General features: G+C 34.5%; 3 protein-coding genes across 4 annotated transcripts; 1 reads left to right on the top strand and 2 right to left on the bottom strand.

Moving 5' to 3' along the window:
- Positions 1-2,749: 2,749 nt before the first annotated feature.
- On the top strand, positions 2,750-4,397 carry LOC147865724 (F-box/kelch-repeat protein At5g43190-like). The gene has a single exon (XM_087316071.1). The coding sequence runs from the start codon at positions 3,055-3,057 to the stop codon at positions 4,135-4,137; it is 1,083 nt and encodes a 360-aa protein (XP_087172197.1). The 5' UTR covers positions 2,750-3,054; the 3' UTR covers positions 4,138-4,397.
- Positions 4,398-4,644: 247 nt separating this feature from the next.
- LOC147865723 (DNA ligase-like protein) lies at positions 4,645-8,930 on the bottom strand. 2 transcript variants are annotated; one of them, XM_087316072.1, is made up of 7 exons: positions 8,695-8,930; positions 7,530-7,618; positions 7,258-7,353; positions 6,753-6,850; positions 6,265-6,305; positions 5,007-5,090; positions 4,645-4,929 (listed from the first exon to the last, which is right to left on the bottom strand). In XM_087316072.1, the coding sequence occupies exons 1-7, from the start codon at positions 8,812-8,814 to the stop codon at positions 4,777-4,779; spliced, it is 681 nt and encodes a 226-aa protein (XP_087172198.1). In that variant the 5' UTR covers positions 8,815-8,930; the 3' UTR covers positions 4,645-4,776. The 2 variants fall into 2 exon arrangements, with proteins under 2 accessions (XP_087172198.1, XP_087172200.1); XM_087316074.1 differs by lacking the exon at positions 7,258-7,353.
- A 1,448-nt stretch (positions 8,931-10,378) lies between these two features.
- Positions 10,379-12,178, bottom strand: LOC147865722 (uncharacterized). Its single transcript, XM_087316070.1, has 2 exons — positions 12,021-12,178; positions 10,379-11,836 (listed from the first exon to the last, which is right to left on the bottom strand). Exons 1-2 carry the CDS (start codon positions 12,107-12,109, stop codon positions 10,696-10,698), a joined length of 1,230 nt encoding a protein of 409 aa, XP_087172196.1. The 5' UTR covers positions 12,110-12,178; the 3' UTR covers positions 10,379-10,695.
- Positions 12,179-17,924: the final 5,746 nt, after the last annotated feature.

Here is a 17,924-nt window from a genome sequence, read left to right as displayed (position 1 = left end):
ACATGTCAAATATCATGCATGTGTCAATCTATGTTTGTAATGGAGCATTGTTAATATTATCAAGAACAACCATATGACTTTCTATTTAGATATATTCGAATTTGCTAAACCACAAAGCACTTGTATTGAAGTTATTTGAATACTAGGTTCTTGGCCACTTGGAGTTATTATTTTAGATGATGAATGAAGACTTGTCCATAAAAACTTAATGGTTTGAATACATTTATTTATTGGAAACATGCCTTATTTGCTTTATGGTGCCCATTAAGCATTTAAACCATGATAATTCATATCCAAGCATTGAAGCTATTTGAATACTAGGTTCTTGGCCATTTTGAAGTTATTATCTTAGATGATGAATGAATGCTTGTCCACAAAAACTTAATGGTTTGAATACATATATTTATTGGAAACATGCTTTATTTGCTTTATGGTGCCATTAAGCATTTAAACAATGATATTTTAAATTTTGATAATTTACCTTGGTAGGCCCTTACTCATTTCGTGCTTTGTTAGGTTATTAATTTATTTTTGTGTTCGTTATGCTATTAATTCATTTTCATGTTTCTTATACTACTAAACGTGTTACTAAAATTAAACACACCAACTTCTTAACCAACATCATATGTGTGAGCAATAACGACATCCAAGGATTTGTATTCATAATGATACTCTCGAGTCTCAACTAAGACCTATGAAACTAATTGCAAAAAGAGCTTGAGTGCTAGAGCATTCTTATGTGCCAATGACCATCGTATTAGTTGGTGTCCTCATATCAAGATGAAATAGTTGATACAATTAATCATACAATAAATCATGGCACGACAGTGATTTACCTTTTCTAGGTAAAACATTAATATCATGATTTTAAATCAAAAGCTCAGTTGGAAAACTTTTAAACGTGTTCATCTTCCTAGCCATGGTGCATCCGTTCATCACCTACATGCACGACCCATGCATAAGACACCTTCGACACATGCACGATACACCCATGACCATATATACCTTTCCTTGTCAACCATGCATTCTCCTAATCATACCATATCTTAGTCGATTAATTAAAAAATGTTGGTGTTTCAATGAATACGAAAAAAGTAGGTTTTGCTATTAATAATTAATTGATTATGCATGAATACCTAAGGTCTCACTCAGAGCAATGTTTTTTCTTAAATTTAGTTATTTGGAGAGAAATACGTGAAACCCAATCTTTTTCTAGGTTCTCCTTAGGACAGATTGAGATTTTTTCTAGTTATTTTTTTCTTTAGAAAAGCACCATAGAACCCGAATGTATTAACAAAATACGAAAATACCTCTATTGTTTTACAAATTGCCAAAATACCCCTACCAAACAAACAAAAACATTAATGCTCCCAAGTTTTCTTTATGCTACACCAATTCAAACTACCTGAATCTTATATATTTATGCCCCTCAATACGATAATATAATATTTTAACAAGCACCTGTACAGCAAGTACATGTGGTATTTGCGCATTTATATGGTCAATTTGTTAACCTTTTCTCAAATGTATGTGCTAGTTCAACATGAAGTACATTGATAAATGATGCATGGGTCATGGAGAGAAGAAACACTCACTCTTAAAAGATCGCAAACACAAGTTGAAACCTTGCTATCATGGAAACAAAACTCAACTGCTTGGCTGTAAAAAGTTGATCCCATTTTACATCAAAACTATTTATGCTTTCATCATGTACACCCTAAAAGACCACTAAAGGCAACTTTGAAATTGAGTAGATATCAATAAACCTTGAAGTTGACTTTGAAGATGCCCAATAGTGTGTTCCAATGCAATATTTGAAGATATTACATGCAAGGCTTATTTATATGAGGGGATGGTGCAATTGATTTGAAGTACAATTCCTTTAACCCCAAGCCTTGGCATGATACAAATATCATTTGGAAGTTCACTTTGTTTACCACTAAGATGTTAGGCCCACGTACAAGTTATCTAGAAAATAAAAAAACAATCCACATTGGCACACGTTTCAACTCTTGATGCTCGTGTTATTTTTTTTGCTTTGGGAATCATTCTTTATGCAAATCCAATAAGACCATGTAGCGCCATAACCATCTTTCAACCCAATCTTATATATGCTCATGGGATCTTTCAAAAAATATTGTTCATATTATCTATAGGTAGGTAGATAGATATGATTTGTCAACACAGCCAACATTTGTCTTAGAAGAATATTTACGTGGATGAACTAAGTCACAATTGACATGTAACATTGGTAGTTCCATGTTGCAAAAGCACAAACAAGTGGATTTGAGGCTCGTAATGTGAATGGGAAGACCTTGACGATAGGGCTAGTAGTAACCTTATGGCCAATTTAGAGACAGCGGGCAAGAAGATGTCTTCTATTGGGCAGAAGGGCTACAACACTCACTTCTTAAACATGGATGCCAAAGCAATCAAGAAAGAGGAAAGCAACCCCTAAGCACCAATGAACACTAAAACTTTGCAACTATCTCTTTCACAAGAATGTAGTAAGCAAGCAAATTTGCATAGCTAGGTTGGATTATGCATGTAGGGCATAATACATGTTTGGCTATGGATTCCTAAGTACAAGAGGCTATGGCTAAACTGTGCGGCCAAATGCCACAAAACATTATCCCTTATGGTTTCTCTGGCATGAGGTCCATTCATGGGCCTTTCTTCAATTTGATAAAACGAATAAAGGGTCAAGTTTGCATTAAACCAAAACGTTTTTATTTATTTTTTCAGCACTTCCTATAAAATAAGGCTGAAATATCTTCCGAGGAATTTCCGGAAATTTGCGACAATCATAAAGAGATTGGATCGATTCTGATTTACCAAATACTCCAAAAATATCGTACTTCTAAGTCGCCCAACTATACATACAAGAAGAAGAAAAAGACGTGAATTCTATCGATTTCTTCTTCTTCCTCCTCTCCAGCAGACTGTATCTGGGTCTCAGTGCTTAAGAATCTTGCGAAAAAGACCAATCTAAATCTCTTATCGGGCGATAGAATATCCAACAATAGATCAGACCTTATTAAGGTTTCTCTGAGCATGAATCCTAATATATGGAAAAAGCTCCCAGACCACATACTAGAGGTGTCAATTCTACCATATCTTCCCACCCAAACCTTGCTTCTCTTTAGATCTATCTGCAGAAAATGGAAGAAACTCATCGATTCTCCATCTTTTCTCGATAATCACCATAGCCGACAAAGCTTGAGAAGATTTGGGAAACAGCCATGGCTTTTGATGTTCAAACAACAAGACAAAAGCTGTTGCAGAGTATATGATGTTCTTCTAAATAAGTGGGGAACTCTCTCCTTATCATTTCTACGAACAAATCAATATGTATTAGAAGTGGTATCAGTCTCTCATGGTCTTATTTGCTTTAGATATGCCATCTCTGGAAGCTTGATGATCTGTAATCCTATCACTAAGATGTGGAAAATGTTGTATTACAAGCACCCGAGGAAATCACCCATTTCCATGGTCTATGAACCTTCCTCAAAATCATTTAAAATACTCGTCACAGGCAGCGAAAATGATAGCTTTAGCACTGATACCATTTTGTACGATTCCATTACTGATAGGTGGAAAAAGGCGGCAAATCTTCCTTTCAAGACCGAGCTAAAATCTGAAGCACCATATTGTGATGGCACCTTCTATTTTACAACATCAGAGCCAATCCTCATTTTAGCTTATGATGTCAGCACAGACATTTGGTTGGACATCCCTGCCCCAACATGTCCTGGTCAACGCCTCACATATGCCAGTGTAGCTGCAAATGGGCGCTTTGTTTTCCTCATTGCCGGCCTTGGTGTCCATGGCATCGTTAAGAGCCTTAGCATTTGGAAGCTTCATAAAAGAAGCATGGAATGGATAGAGGTCCTTCGCATGCCTGACACCATGTGCAAGAAATTCTTGTCCATGTGTTATCACACTTACAAGCACATTTGTTGTATCAGCCATGACGATTACATTTGCTTGTTCTGTTCAACCTCACCGGAGGTGCTTCTATATAAGATTTCTAGGGGGACATGGCATTGGCTTCCAGAATGCCCTTTCCTTTCGGCTAAGAAGAGTGGAGGTTTCAGCTGGTATTCATTTGATCCCGATTTGAGAACTTTTCTCTAGTAAAGAATGCAAGTTACATTAGAGGAATTTCAAATCGCCATAGTATGCTTGGAAGTTATGAAGAGGAAGTTTCTTGTGAGAATTGCCCCACAGAATATATGGTATTGGCTTCCAAAATTTCCATTTCTTTCTGGTTTCAGTTAGTATTACCAACTTTGAGCTGATTTGCCTCATGCCTAGTTCTCATCGTGATAAGAATGATTTTGTTGTAACCCTTTCTGTTAATTTATTTATAACAATGAAATTCTGATTTTTCTTTACCTTTTGCATAATGGTATGTGCCATTTGGGGATGCACAGGGTGTGGAGATGCTCATCTTGTGTTTTTCATCATGTCTAGCCATCTGTGGATGAGCATCTAGGCATCTGAAATGCACTGATTGAGATCACTCAAAAGAAAGAGAAGTCTTATTTTAAAGATCATCTAGAAGATCTTATGTAGTTTTTTTAAAGACGTCATTGCTTTCACCACTTGTTTTGCTTGGAATTTTCATCTTGCGCAAAAACCTTTGTGCCCAAGTAAGTCACTTTCTCCATACATAGACTATTATTTACATAGTGTTTCCTTGATTCACGTTTTCAGAAAAATGCTCAACGAGGATTTATATACATTTATACAAAAACGAAAATGCATAGCATGTCAAGGGTTAGGGAGAGGTGTCATGTAATGATCAGGATCATTGAAGAATCTTACTATTGCATCAGCTTTCTCAGCAGATAAATCGGTGCATTCAAGTATATCTTCCTTGCTAGCTTTAGAAATCTCTTCTATAGAACCAATGCCTTGTAATAGCTGTACAGGATAGGTATGGAAGCATTTCATCAAAACATCCTCCACAAAAGAAAGAAAAATTACAAACAAATCTTTACCGTATATGCTTCATGAGGACTGATGCCCCTTATAGAAGATATTGCTGCAATAAATGCCTCTGAAGAACATACTAATTCTTCTCTCTGAAACAAATGAAAACAAACAAATGTGAAACAAAATATAAGAGAGATTAATAGGGGATGGAAGTCACATAAATTGAAGAAAGAAACAATTCGCTAATTGATAGAAATCATTCCATGGTAGACAAAATAGAAAAAAGTAAATGGTAGAGTAAGAGAAAGAAAGAAAGAAAGATATATTAACGTCTTCTAAGAGAGATATTAAAATAGAAAAAGAGAGATTAAAATAGAAAAATAATAAGGAAAATGGAAATTCCTAGTTTCACTAAGAAAGTGACTGCAGAGGAAAGTTCTATACTTCTAGTGTAACCAAATACTTATCAAAGGATTTGGCAGTGATGTCCTTTCACTTCTAGGTGAAATCAACAGGATCCTTCATAAACTGAATGTTATTAACATGCCCCATCTATGAAACTTGTGTACTAAGTAGACATTCTCTAGCAACACACATAGATGTAGGCACACATACAAATATATACAACATCGATGTACATGTGTGCGATTGTGTATATGAACACATGCACACATAAAAACAAAGAAAGGGGAACAGACATCGGACAACAGTGCAACAACATTGACAAACAATAGGTTATCACTAACCACAGATCTTATATCTAATGATAAAAATGAAGACCAACAAACCATTTTTATCACAGCTGAAGGGTCGAAGATATGAATGACTACTAGAATTTGACTTTAATATGAGACTGACTAAAAAGCAATTAACATTGAGAGTGCTAGGAACCAAATACAACATAAAAGTGTTGTTTACCACAGCCTACCATGGAAATATAGACAAAATAATTACCCTAAAAAGATTAAAATAAGATAATTAATCCTTATATTCCAGCAAAGCATATTATGTTAATTAAACAAAAACTAATCATACAGAAATATATCGAAGGGATGTAATGTGCAGACATGGCATTCCAATACTCTCTTTCATTGCATTACAAGACCAATTAATATTTTTTATTCAGTTCAACCTTACTAGCGATGCTTTTCTATTGACAACCTACTGATCAGGTGAAGATGTTAGATCATTGCCTGATTATGTTCACCTTTCGTTTTCAAAGCTGTTTGTCTGTTCTATATTTGAATATTATCAGACAACATTAAGCAAGATAAAAATCAATAGAAAGAGAACATCAATTATCCATACAATAATCTGGCATACCTCTCGATCAAATTCTTTAACCATTCCTTGTCGTTTACATTCTGAAAAAAGAAACAATTGGCTTTCAAAAACAATCTAATTTGAAGATACTGCTTTTTTTCAATTGATTGTTTATGATATATGTAAGCTGGTTAAATGGTTGAATCAGTTAAATTATGAAGAGTATCCATGTTTATTTTTAAATAACACAATTTCACCAAGATCATGCTACAACATTATTCATATAGTGTTTTATGTAACTGGGAATAAAGGAATAAAGCACACTATTCACCCGAAGGTACACACTTACGGAGAACTGTAGGTATGAGAAGCCATTTTACAATCTAGATGATGAATTAATATAAGATTAACTATGAGGAATATCGACTTAGTATATGTAAAGTTTTACTAACCATATTGTTTACAGCCAATAGATGTATCTTTCTCAACTTGCAATCATCAACACTCCAAAGAAAAAGAGAAAAATATGTGTTTATGACATTAACTACCTGCATGCATGTATGCAAGATTTAGCATCCTTTCAAGGGCCATGGGCCCATCAGCTACAGGAACAAAAGGTGGTCTCGAAATAGCAACTGTGTTGCTCCTATATAGAAAATGATAAGATGAATTTTTCAAATAAAACAATCAACTGGATTCTCCAGTAGGAGTTTATGAAATATGAACAGATCCACTTATGATCAGGCTAAATGACCACGATACATAATTTCAATACTGAAATGTTATAAACATATTTTGATTCAAACACAATTGAATCAATCTAAATATTTTGACCAAAAGGAATAATAAAATAAATATATAAATAGATCATGATTCAGTACCAACAAGATACTCTAAAATAATCTAGCAAAAACAGCTATCCAGGTGAGTTTACATTTCAAATCAGAACGACATGGATCTTATTACTTGAGTATCTATGTTTGGAACCAAAAAAGTCAAAAAGAGGATCTAGTTTATTTGCAAATCTATGTCATTTTATGTGAGGATTATTACCTGAAATATGCATCCAGGAAACATCGATTGGCCTCATGAGACGTAACAGTGAATATGACATAGCAATTCCGGAAAATCTTTCTGAGCTTTCCAATTCTGATGCAACAGGGATCATCTTTACATTCTTATCGAAGTTCATAATGTATCTTTGTATGCATATATGAATGCATGGAAGCACATGGATGCATGTGTGTATGTATGCATGACATGCACACATAATTGAATGTATGCATGCATGCAAAATTGTGTGTGTGTGCGTGTGTATATAAAACCTGTCAAAAGCAGCAGCTATGGTGTCTTCGTTCCATTCTGTCATCAGAACAAAGGCCACAGACACTCCCATGCTGTTGAAAATGAAGTCCTAAATACATAGAAAGAAATTTGTACAGAAATGGTAATTGAAAGAAGATTACTCGTTTTTCTGTGGATAAATGATAACAAAACAAGCCTGTCAAAGAATTGTATTCATTTTTTTGTACAGATATGGGCACTAAATATGCTTCAGATGAAGTTTATATTTTCTTCATGTGGAAATAGCAATAAAGGAAATGTTTAAAGAAGTCTATATGTGTGTTGGTTCAAAAATTACAACAAAACAAGCCTGTGAAAGAATATTCTCATTCTTTTAACAAACATTTGAAAGAAAATTATACATTATTTGAAGCACAAACAGTAAAAAAACAACATTGAAGGAAGAACTATAGATTCTTTTGCACAGAAATGGTAACAAAACAGCCTTTGAAAGAAGTTTATGAATATTTTAGAGCACCAATGATAGAAAACAAGACCTTTAGAGAAAGTTATACATACTATCGTGCAGAAATAGTGGCAAGGGAATAAAATTTATGATTTTATGCAGAAATGGTAAGAAAGCAAACATCTTGCAGGAGGTTAAACACACTTTGGTATAAGTCAAAACAACCTTAAAGGATATTATACATTCTTTTTGTTTTACAGAAATTGTACCAAATGCAAATTCCACATTATTTCCGGTTAATAAACAAAGTTTTGAAATGATATACATTCTTTTGTGAATAAATAATAGCTTAAAACAAGAATGATAATAATAATAATAGTAGTAATTGGAAGAAGATTACATATTCTTTTGTGCAGAAATAATAACAAAACGATTCTTTCGAAGAAGAATATATATTCACAAAACAAAGATTTGAAAGAATAACATATTTATTTGTGCAAAAAAATGGTATGCGCAAACAACAACTTTAAAGAATTTAACAATCTTATTATGCAGAAATGTTAGAAACAATATACTGTACACATTTTGCGCAGAAACGTTAGGAAGAAAACAAACTTTCAAAAGAAGCTCATACACTCTCTTGTGCAAAAATGGTAAGAATACAAGCATTTGAGAGAAGATTGTACATTCTTTCTGTGCATAGATGACTAATATCAAAGAGGTAAGACTTAATTCTTAACTGGATCAATGGAGAGGAACCTGAGGCGATATCCCGACGATCCAAGGATTGAACTTAAGAGCTGAGCTAGCGATGGATTCGAATTCTTCCAGTGAACATTACCGAGACACACTCCCGCCATTAATCTCTCTGCGATGAAAATAGAACTGCTCTCGAGAAGAATGGATCGACTTGACGATCATCAGACGCGTGATCGATTCTTTGAGCTACTGTTCGTAGAGAGAGAGAAAGAGAGAGAGAGATTCGGGAAAATGTTTAGCATAATTACCGAAATACCCCTGTCCAGGATTTTGTCTGAATTACCAGATTACCCTTCTCTATATTTTCCAAAATTACCATAATACCTCTCTCTGTATATTCATACTTACCAGGATACCCTGTATTTTCCATTACTACCAGAATACACATCTAGTCATACATAAAAACAAATAGGGAAAAGTACCAGGATACCCCTGGAAGTTCGTCTATTTACCAGAATGCCCCTGGAAGTTCCAAATTTACCAAACTACCCCTATGTCCAAAAAATTACACTTTATAAAGTAATTATACACTCAAATCTTTGGTAAATAGGGCTAGTTCGGGTCCATTTCTTCCATCTTTAGTAAATAGGGCTTGTAGATTTGAGTTTATAATTACTTTATAAAGTGTATTTTTTTGGACATAGGGGTAGTATGGTAAATTTGGAACTTTCATGGGCATTATGGTAAGTAGACGAACTTCCAGGGGTATCCTGGTACTTTTCCCAAACAAATATACCCTCCTCCCTTTTTGCAACCATGGAGAGGGGTATTCCCACCATTTGTTGTATGTATGTATGTATGTATGTATATGCAAGTACATACTGATTTATGTATGTGGAGTGTGTGTGCGTGTGTGTGGGCATCTGCAAGTACATATGTACATGACCTCCTCAATTCATTAAGAAAGACGTTCTTGTGTATCTTTCTTCGGAAAAAACCATACACATAAATATACAAATATTGTACGAGTTGTTGAAACAAGTGAACATGTGGAGACTCATAGGCATGCTTCAGTGTTTGTTGACAAAACAACCACTCCTAGGCATGCTTCAACGTTTGTTGAATACAATGCACATAATTTTCCTACTCATTCACTCTATGATATTGTTTAATTACTACCCATGGCCTAACTATCCAGACAATAATTTCAACTTTGGGGAATATAAGTTTTAAGTTTGTCTCACTCTCCTCTAATGTAAGAAGAGATTGATCCACATGTTAATGAACATATTGTGGCCTAACTAATGGGAAAGTAGCTTCTTTTTGGGAAAAAAAAATGAACACATTGTGGAGAAGCGAACAACTTATTGTACTAAGTAAATTCCTCACAATCAAATATTCTCCACGACATTGATAACAAGGGATAATTATAAGTTTTCATTCTTCAAAGTAGTGGGTACTTACTTATGTATATGATATACATATCATGTACTATTTCTTTCAACTATGCCCTAACGACATGTCACCAATACGCCAAGCAAGGATCATTCCACTCGTTTCTAGACAAATCATTTGATTCTAAAAAACAAAAAGAAGGTATAAATCTACAACAACATAATTGTCAAACTTTGCATATGATATGCTAAAACATCACATTCTCCTCCATGTGAGGATTGCATATATATTTGTATTTTAATGAGAAAAAAATACATATGAAAAATGCATAAGGGAAACATGCAAATGGCTCACACCTAAATGACATTGTTTACGACATGCACTAGCTCACATTTAGGTGTCCTTTTGGACACATTAATAGGTCAAACATAAAAAAATAGCACAAGATGTTGAAAGGTTTGATTGATAATTACAAGTTACAACATGTTCCAACCATATCTTTCAAGGCACAAAAAGCCTAGTACAATTGTATGTAACAAAAGTGGTTAAAGATATCAAAACATTTTCTCTTGTTTGATATGTTACCCTTTATAGGTACACCCTACATTACTTAATGGGTCTAGCTCTAACTTTAGTAGTAGCGTTATTTATTCTTCATGCCATAGTCTGTCCTCGTGAATGTAGAGATCATGGCACATATCAAGAGAGGAGTTAGCAACGAGAAATGGGAAGGTGGTATTAATATTATATTCATGAGGGTCACAATTTTGCATGAGTGTGTATATTGAAGCATCATTGTCAATCATGTTATTGTAAGAGGGCATTAATAGGTTATCATCTTGAGCAAGGTACTTCAAAGCTGCAGAAATAGAGGCCAAATGAGGAGTTGAAGTGGGAAGTACATCGTTAGTAGTATCATGGTTACTTATTATATAATGTTGGTCACTATTATCATTATGATAACAATGTGGTGGTAGTGGTAGTGGATATATCGCATCATCATGATCACCTAGAGGTAAGTTAATGAGATGATCCTCCATACTTGTATTTTCTATATTGTTATAAGATGAAAGTGGAGAATCAATTGAGTTGTAATTATATTGATCAAGTTCGGAATCTGGCAAGGAATTATCATTAATCGAGTTACTAGAACGATGAATATTTCTGGATGAGGGTGGACTATAATTTGTAGTTGTAGTAGTGGTGGTGGTGGATGGGACGTGAAGCATTGTGACCCAATGAGGCATTGGGTCTGAGCTAGCATGCCACATCACACCCAAACGATCTTCAACATCATCGAGCCGAAGACAAACCAATGTCTGTTTACTAGTAGTCTGACTAATGAGTTGTCGACCAAGCGTATTGTTGTAAACCTCTGGGTGGTTGTCTGTTGAATTGTCATCGTGAACATCATGATGGCCATTTCCACGAACATTGCACCTAGTAGTAATCAAATGGCTGATATTTGACCTCCCATGACATTGTAGTGATGTAACCTTCGAACATTGTGCATATGTAGTTACATATTTAGCCTTGGATCGCGTAATATTACTATTGTTATTAGATGTTGGGCTAACTAGTGTATCAATGCAATTATTGCAATGCATTAACTTTGCTCTCACCGATGGAGAGAGCAAACAACTTGATGATGATGCATTACGAGATGATGATGATGAGAGTGGAAAATTCGTTTTTGCATTTATGCCATCCATTAAACGAGCAGCCTCATCATATGCTTTGGCTGCCTTTTTTGCGGTGTCAAATGTACCCAACCAAATCCTCGTCTTCCTACATTTGCACAAATTAGAAAATGGAACATGATTAATAATATTTCATTGTCACAATGAAACTTAAATTAAGGACACTACGGTATATTAACAAAAGAGAGAAACAAATTCTCATGGAAATGATTGATGAGTACATTAGATGGGTAGCAATAAAAAAGAGTTAGACTTGAATCTCGAATGCTTACGAGGTGGTGTGCCGAATTTCGGAGACCCAAGAGCCCCACTGCCTTTGCCGAACGCCCCGATACCTCTTAATTCCAATAGAAGAAACCATGTTGTGTTGGAAGGGAGATGCTTGATTAGTGTTGAGTTGGAGGGGTGTGAGAGTGAGGGAGGGAGAGCAATTTGTTTTTGAAGGGTGAAAGAGTTAAAACGAGAGCTTCTTATAGGTATAAAGGTGGGGTTGGGTTTGATAGAGCGGCCCTTTACCACCCTCAAATCCCCATAAAAAAAAGGAAGTTTTTTGGCACAAATTTTTGAACATCCAATTGGATGCTTACAATTATAACACCCCCTCCCAAAACTACATATATTTCTTTCTCCTATTCAATTCCACATAGCATATAAGCACTACTCCCTTGACACACATGCACATTTGCCACACCAAGTATTCGTAAATCAATTCTTTGCAAATCCGCCGAGTTCCACTTTTTTTGTCCATGAACTAAACCGTAGGAAATAGCGAGGACATCCACCAACCAATTACATGAATTTTAGCATAATGTTTTTTATCTGGTTATTTTGGGTTTTGATGTTTCGTTTGATCATTAATTTCAATTGACAAGGTCGATGAATGCTTTAGTGAATAGTAGAATATTTTTCCTAAACATTTCACACACACACACACAGAGGCTCCAAATTCATACATGATCTACAACATGTAATTGTGTTGGTGTAGCACCGCAACCTTATAATCCTCTCAAGCATCTTGCTCCTATAAATATTCCTCAAATATGTTTGTTTAGTGAGTGTCCTTCTCAATCATCTTTAGAGTTGCACATAATGATATACATGCAAGTTTGCAACAATGAAGCATGTTTTTCAAGTGGGATATTTTTGTCTAATATAGGTACACATTCAACTTATCTAAATTTATATTTCTCATGCAACACAATATTCAATGTACACCAAGAATTCCAATGAGTTATTCGTGATCCTTACACTATCTTATTATCACGATATTTTTTTTGTGAGTTTATTGGTTGTTGAATGTTCAATGCACATAAGATATCCTATAAGCTCTACATATTTAAAGAGTCCATATTAACCACATAGGTTCATGTCTTGCATGGACAAAAATACATCAACATGCAAATGCGGGGACTCCCAAATGACAAAGTTATGTTTGTGCACTAAACACTTGCAATATTCAAATTAAGTCTTTATGTTTTCGAACATAGTGAGTTCAACTCATAAACAATTACTACACGCATACCTAGTGTTTGGGGAAACTTTGCCTATCCTATTGACCTAAATCCATTTCCATGCATGATTAAGTATGAAATGATAGAGAGAATGCTTCACACTATAAGATTTTTTAATCAAATCAATGTATTATTTTGGATTTGGTTGTGGACCTAAGTAAATATTTCCAACTAACAATAACAAGTATTTGACTAACATTTTAGTGCATGAGGATACCTTTCCGAGAACAATGCACATCAATGTGTGTGACCTAAGGATCCCAATTGTATGGTGTTATATGGTTCTTCAAACTCATAATTTTCCAAGAAAAGTTCATGATCAAATTGTTTAGATGAAAAGTCCTCATATACCACTTTTTTGTACATTTGCATGTTTAACCTATAGAATTGAACACATTAGTCATGTGCATGCAATCATGGAATCCGTAAGACAATGATTGTTGAAATCTGTAATGGATATTCACTCTATATTATACGTACACATTCAATAAATCCAATTTATTTGAAAGTTGCAATTCTTATGTAAGACTATATCATCAATGTAATAAGGAAAATCCCAATAAATTCTTCTTAATAATTATCAAATGGAACCTCTTCAAACTTACTCTTTTTCTTAGTTTATTTGTGGGTGTGTGCACACATAGTTGTATGGTGGAGGAGGTGGTAGATTGCGTGGTTTGTTCAAGTTGGCTAGGGTAGAGATAGGTTTTGGAGTGTGGAAATCTTACAGCTAATGTACAAGCTTAAAGACAATACATGATACAGTGACCTCTAAGGAAGGTTTCCCAACTATTCATATAAATGTGATGTTAAATTATGGATCACTTATTGATATGTTTATATGCCTTTGGACCAATTAAGTGTTTCCCAATCTTTGAGCCAAGCATTAGACAATGGAAAATCTCGTTGAGCTCCCTCCCTTTCGAATTATGACATGATAGCGCTCATAGTTGTGAGTTTAAGTGTGTATGTGTGGAATTTAGTGTGTATGTGTCTGTGAGTTCAAATCCTCACGATGCATAATTCAAATGATGTCGATGCTTAGACTAAGAAATGTATATTATATCACGCAACTAAAGTAATTGATTGCAAACATCTTATCTTGGAAATCATGTCATGATTCTAACTAAGGATATATAGTTTTGAGTTATTGGTCATCTGTTTTATTTTCAAATTTGATCAAAGCCATAAGTTTGAAATCTTTGTGCCTACTATCTGTCCATTTTATGATGGTACACACGTCAAATGATGTAAAACTCCATAATTAGCCAAAAAGAAAGAAAGAATATGAAAGATTTTAAATTCTCAAATTATTGAAGCAACTTTGTATATTGCAACTCTTGGAGCAACTCCATGAAGGAAGCACACAAGCATGATCTATTTCTATATATACTTTTACTATATATTGGGTCATGGAATTGTAATTATGAAAAATGAATGTATAAAAACATTGTCCGACCTATCCAAACTTCAAGGATAGGGTCATTAGGTTAGCAATAACTTTCATAGGAAAAAAGGGGCTTCATTTTCATGGTTTTCTTATTTGAATAAATCCCAACATCTATATGTATTTCTTTTGTGATGTCCTTGGAGTTGATTTTTCTTAGTAAATAGAAGTAAATAAATAGAACTTGCAATTTCTTTAAATATCATGTAACCGGAATACTTCAATGCACAAGATTTTTCAAATATTCCTCATTTGCGAATATACCCTTTTTGCCTAGAAGATGTTGCATCGAGCATCAATGTTCCAATTTTAGTGTACAAGAAGATTCATCACATCTCCCTCATATAAAGACTTATGTGTTTTCTTAATTTCTCTTTCTTTCTTTGAGCTCTCATACTAATCCATAGGGATATGTATATAAAGTTTCATTTACATTCAAATCTCTTATCAATTTAATAAGCTTTTTTTCCAAATTTTACACTGGTCGATACTACATAGATTTGATTTGATTAGCATTGATTGTCTTTATAACTACCTGATATCTAGACCTATGGTTCTTTTATTATCATCAATGTTTGAAGCCAACAAGATTTTCTACTTGTTGTATAATTAATAACATTTGCTTTTTGTACAAATAAACATTGTGTTGAATAAGATCCATCTTGGACAAAAATGTTTACATAACTTCCATCTCCACAAAATATACGGACAGCTAACCATTACATGCTTTTTTTGTGAAGAAGTATATCAATAATACCCATGCTCACATCGATCAATGAAGAGCTCTCCTTCACCCAACCAAGACCTACATTTTTGGAGTCTTACCACAATCATCTTTGTACTACGGATTGACATTACATGTGCTATATGTTTGAATGCTATGGACATCCAGCTTGACCATATCCATTGTTGAGCAGTAACACACTCTAGGTGCACATAGTCATACATGACTTGTAATGTTTGACCAAGTAGTAGGCGAATTTTGGACTCAAGTTTGGGACATGTTGTAGAAAAGGCAATAAAAAACTGAAGGAAATTGAAGTAAAGTGATTATATATTATTGAAAATAGAATTGGAGATTTAGTAGATTAAGCTTAAAATGTAGATTTTCATGCTTTAAATTAGATTTTGGAGCATTTAAGCTATGATACATTATATTGAAAAGGCATAATTATAACATGTGCCAATCATCTAAAGTGTCAATGCACAATTCTCAAAATGTCATACGGTTAATGGAATCTTCCAATTTTGCGGTAAACTTAATGGCATGTATACAAGTAGGTCCAAATTCTTTTTTTTGCCCACGCTATACATCAACACAAATAGATATTCTTTGTGAAGGCAATTTCAAGATGTGGTTGTTTTAACCCACCCTACCTACCAACAAACAAGTGACATTATGTTTGGTTAATGAAAAATTATTACTTTGCAGTCCACTTTTACCGAATTGATCAAGTCCATCCAACCTTTAACATGAAATAACTTCAAGAAAAGTAATATTGCAATAATACTTCATGAGCATTTTACAAGTTAACTTATAAAGGTCTTCATCCTCCCACATAATTTGTTACAGCTATACACTTACGCTCAATTATCAACATCTACTATGTCAAAATGATAACCATATTGTTCAAAGGATGCATCCATTTCATATGTTTTAAAGTGAAATTTTGGTTAGGTAACCTAAGCCAAAGTTGATGCACAATTTCATCTTCAATACAATCCCATACTTGATTATATATTTTGTAAAATATATATTTTGCAAACTATTGTTTATGATTCTTGAGTTATGATGACAAACCAAATATCCAATGCAACAAATCATGGGCACATGGGAGGCCCATGGTGACCATGATATAACTCAAAGAGTTGTAATGTCGTTGTAATGTGGATTGTGGGAAAGGGAGAAAAGTGTCTAAAGGCCAAGTTTGAGATAATGGTCAAAGTGATCAATGGAAGAAAAACAAAGGAGATGAAGATTAAATCAACATTATCATGTATCTCAAATGTAAAGAGCTAGCCATTAGAACAATAGCCTATAGGGTCAAGAGTGAACCACACTAAGGGCAACACAGGAAAAAGACAAGTCACAATGCATAAGGGATGTCAACAAAGTGAGAGGTACATATAGACATGTCAATGAACATTTTGTTGGCATTAGGCATTCCTGTGAGGATAAGGTTAAGTGCATGCTAAAAGAAAAAGTAGTGATGCACATGAAAAGAGGCAACACTATTGTTTATATGAAAAGAGAGTTCTTGAAATCAATTGAATGACAAAGACAACTCAATTTTTAGTTCAAAAAATGTGGGAGTAGAGCGCCTAAACTTTGTTGACAAACAAGATTATGGGATAATGAATCACAAGGGTGTGTGGGAGGCCTATGATGACCAAGGTGACTTGTTGTCAATTGTAGACTTGCCATGCCAAAACTCAAGGATATTCCCCTAATACATTTCTTCCTTTCAATTCCCTCACCTTCTGTAAAAGACAAAAGTACTATAAATTGTGTAACTTGGATTTAATCCCCCTTATTGTAATTTGCAAAAGCTATAACTACCTAAATGATTTAATCACAAATTTGGAAGGATTTGCAAACCATGTGCTTGATGCAATTTTTGATGCTAGGAGCCATTTTTTATTTTATTTTATTTTATTTTTTCCAAACAAAACTCCTTCCATTAGTTATAAAATTTTACATATGAGATTAATATATACAAATTCATGGAGGGACGCGATAGGTCCACCTTATGTGGATGCCCATCGACTCAATAAAGGGGGAGGTCGACCATTTCTGGATGAAGGCTAGTCGTTGTCTTTCAACTCTATCGGAGTCGCCCTTGAGGCCATCATATTGGCTTTTTAGAGTGGCTACAACTTCACTCCATATCTCTTGCATTAACATTGTTGGTTGGAGAAGACCCGTCTACATCGCTGTTTCCATAGAGTCCAAAGAGTTATTGGGTTGACCAATTCCAACACAACTTGAGATTTGACATTGATAGGAGTTGAGTGGACATTGTCGATGGTGGAGAAAAAAATCTCTTATGCTTTTATCACCAAAGCCATCCCCTCTTGATGCTCGTATATGTCAATTGGGGCCTGTCATGATAACCAACATATATTTTCCCACATGATTAAGCCTTGCACTTGGCATAATCGCAATAAGTGACCAACCCCCTGCCATATTCGATGGGCCTCTAGGCAGTCCCACAAAG

Source organism: Azolla caroliniana, unplaced genomic scaffold, assembly GCF_043228905.1.
Source record: "Azolla caroliniana isolate FFs.n. ecotype wild unplaced genomic scaffold, voAzoCaro1.0.p SCAF_3, whole genome shotgun sequence".
Lineage (NCBI taxonomy): Eukaryota > Viridiplantae > Streptophyta > Polypodiopsida > Salviniales > Salviniaceae > Azolla > Azolla caroliniana.
Note: the sequence above shows the minus strand (reverse complement) of the source record. Positions and strands in the feature narration are given on the sequence as shown.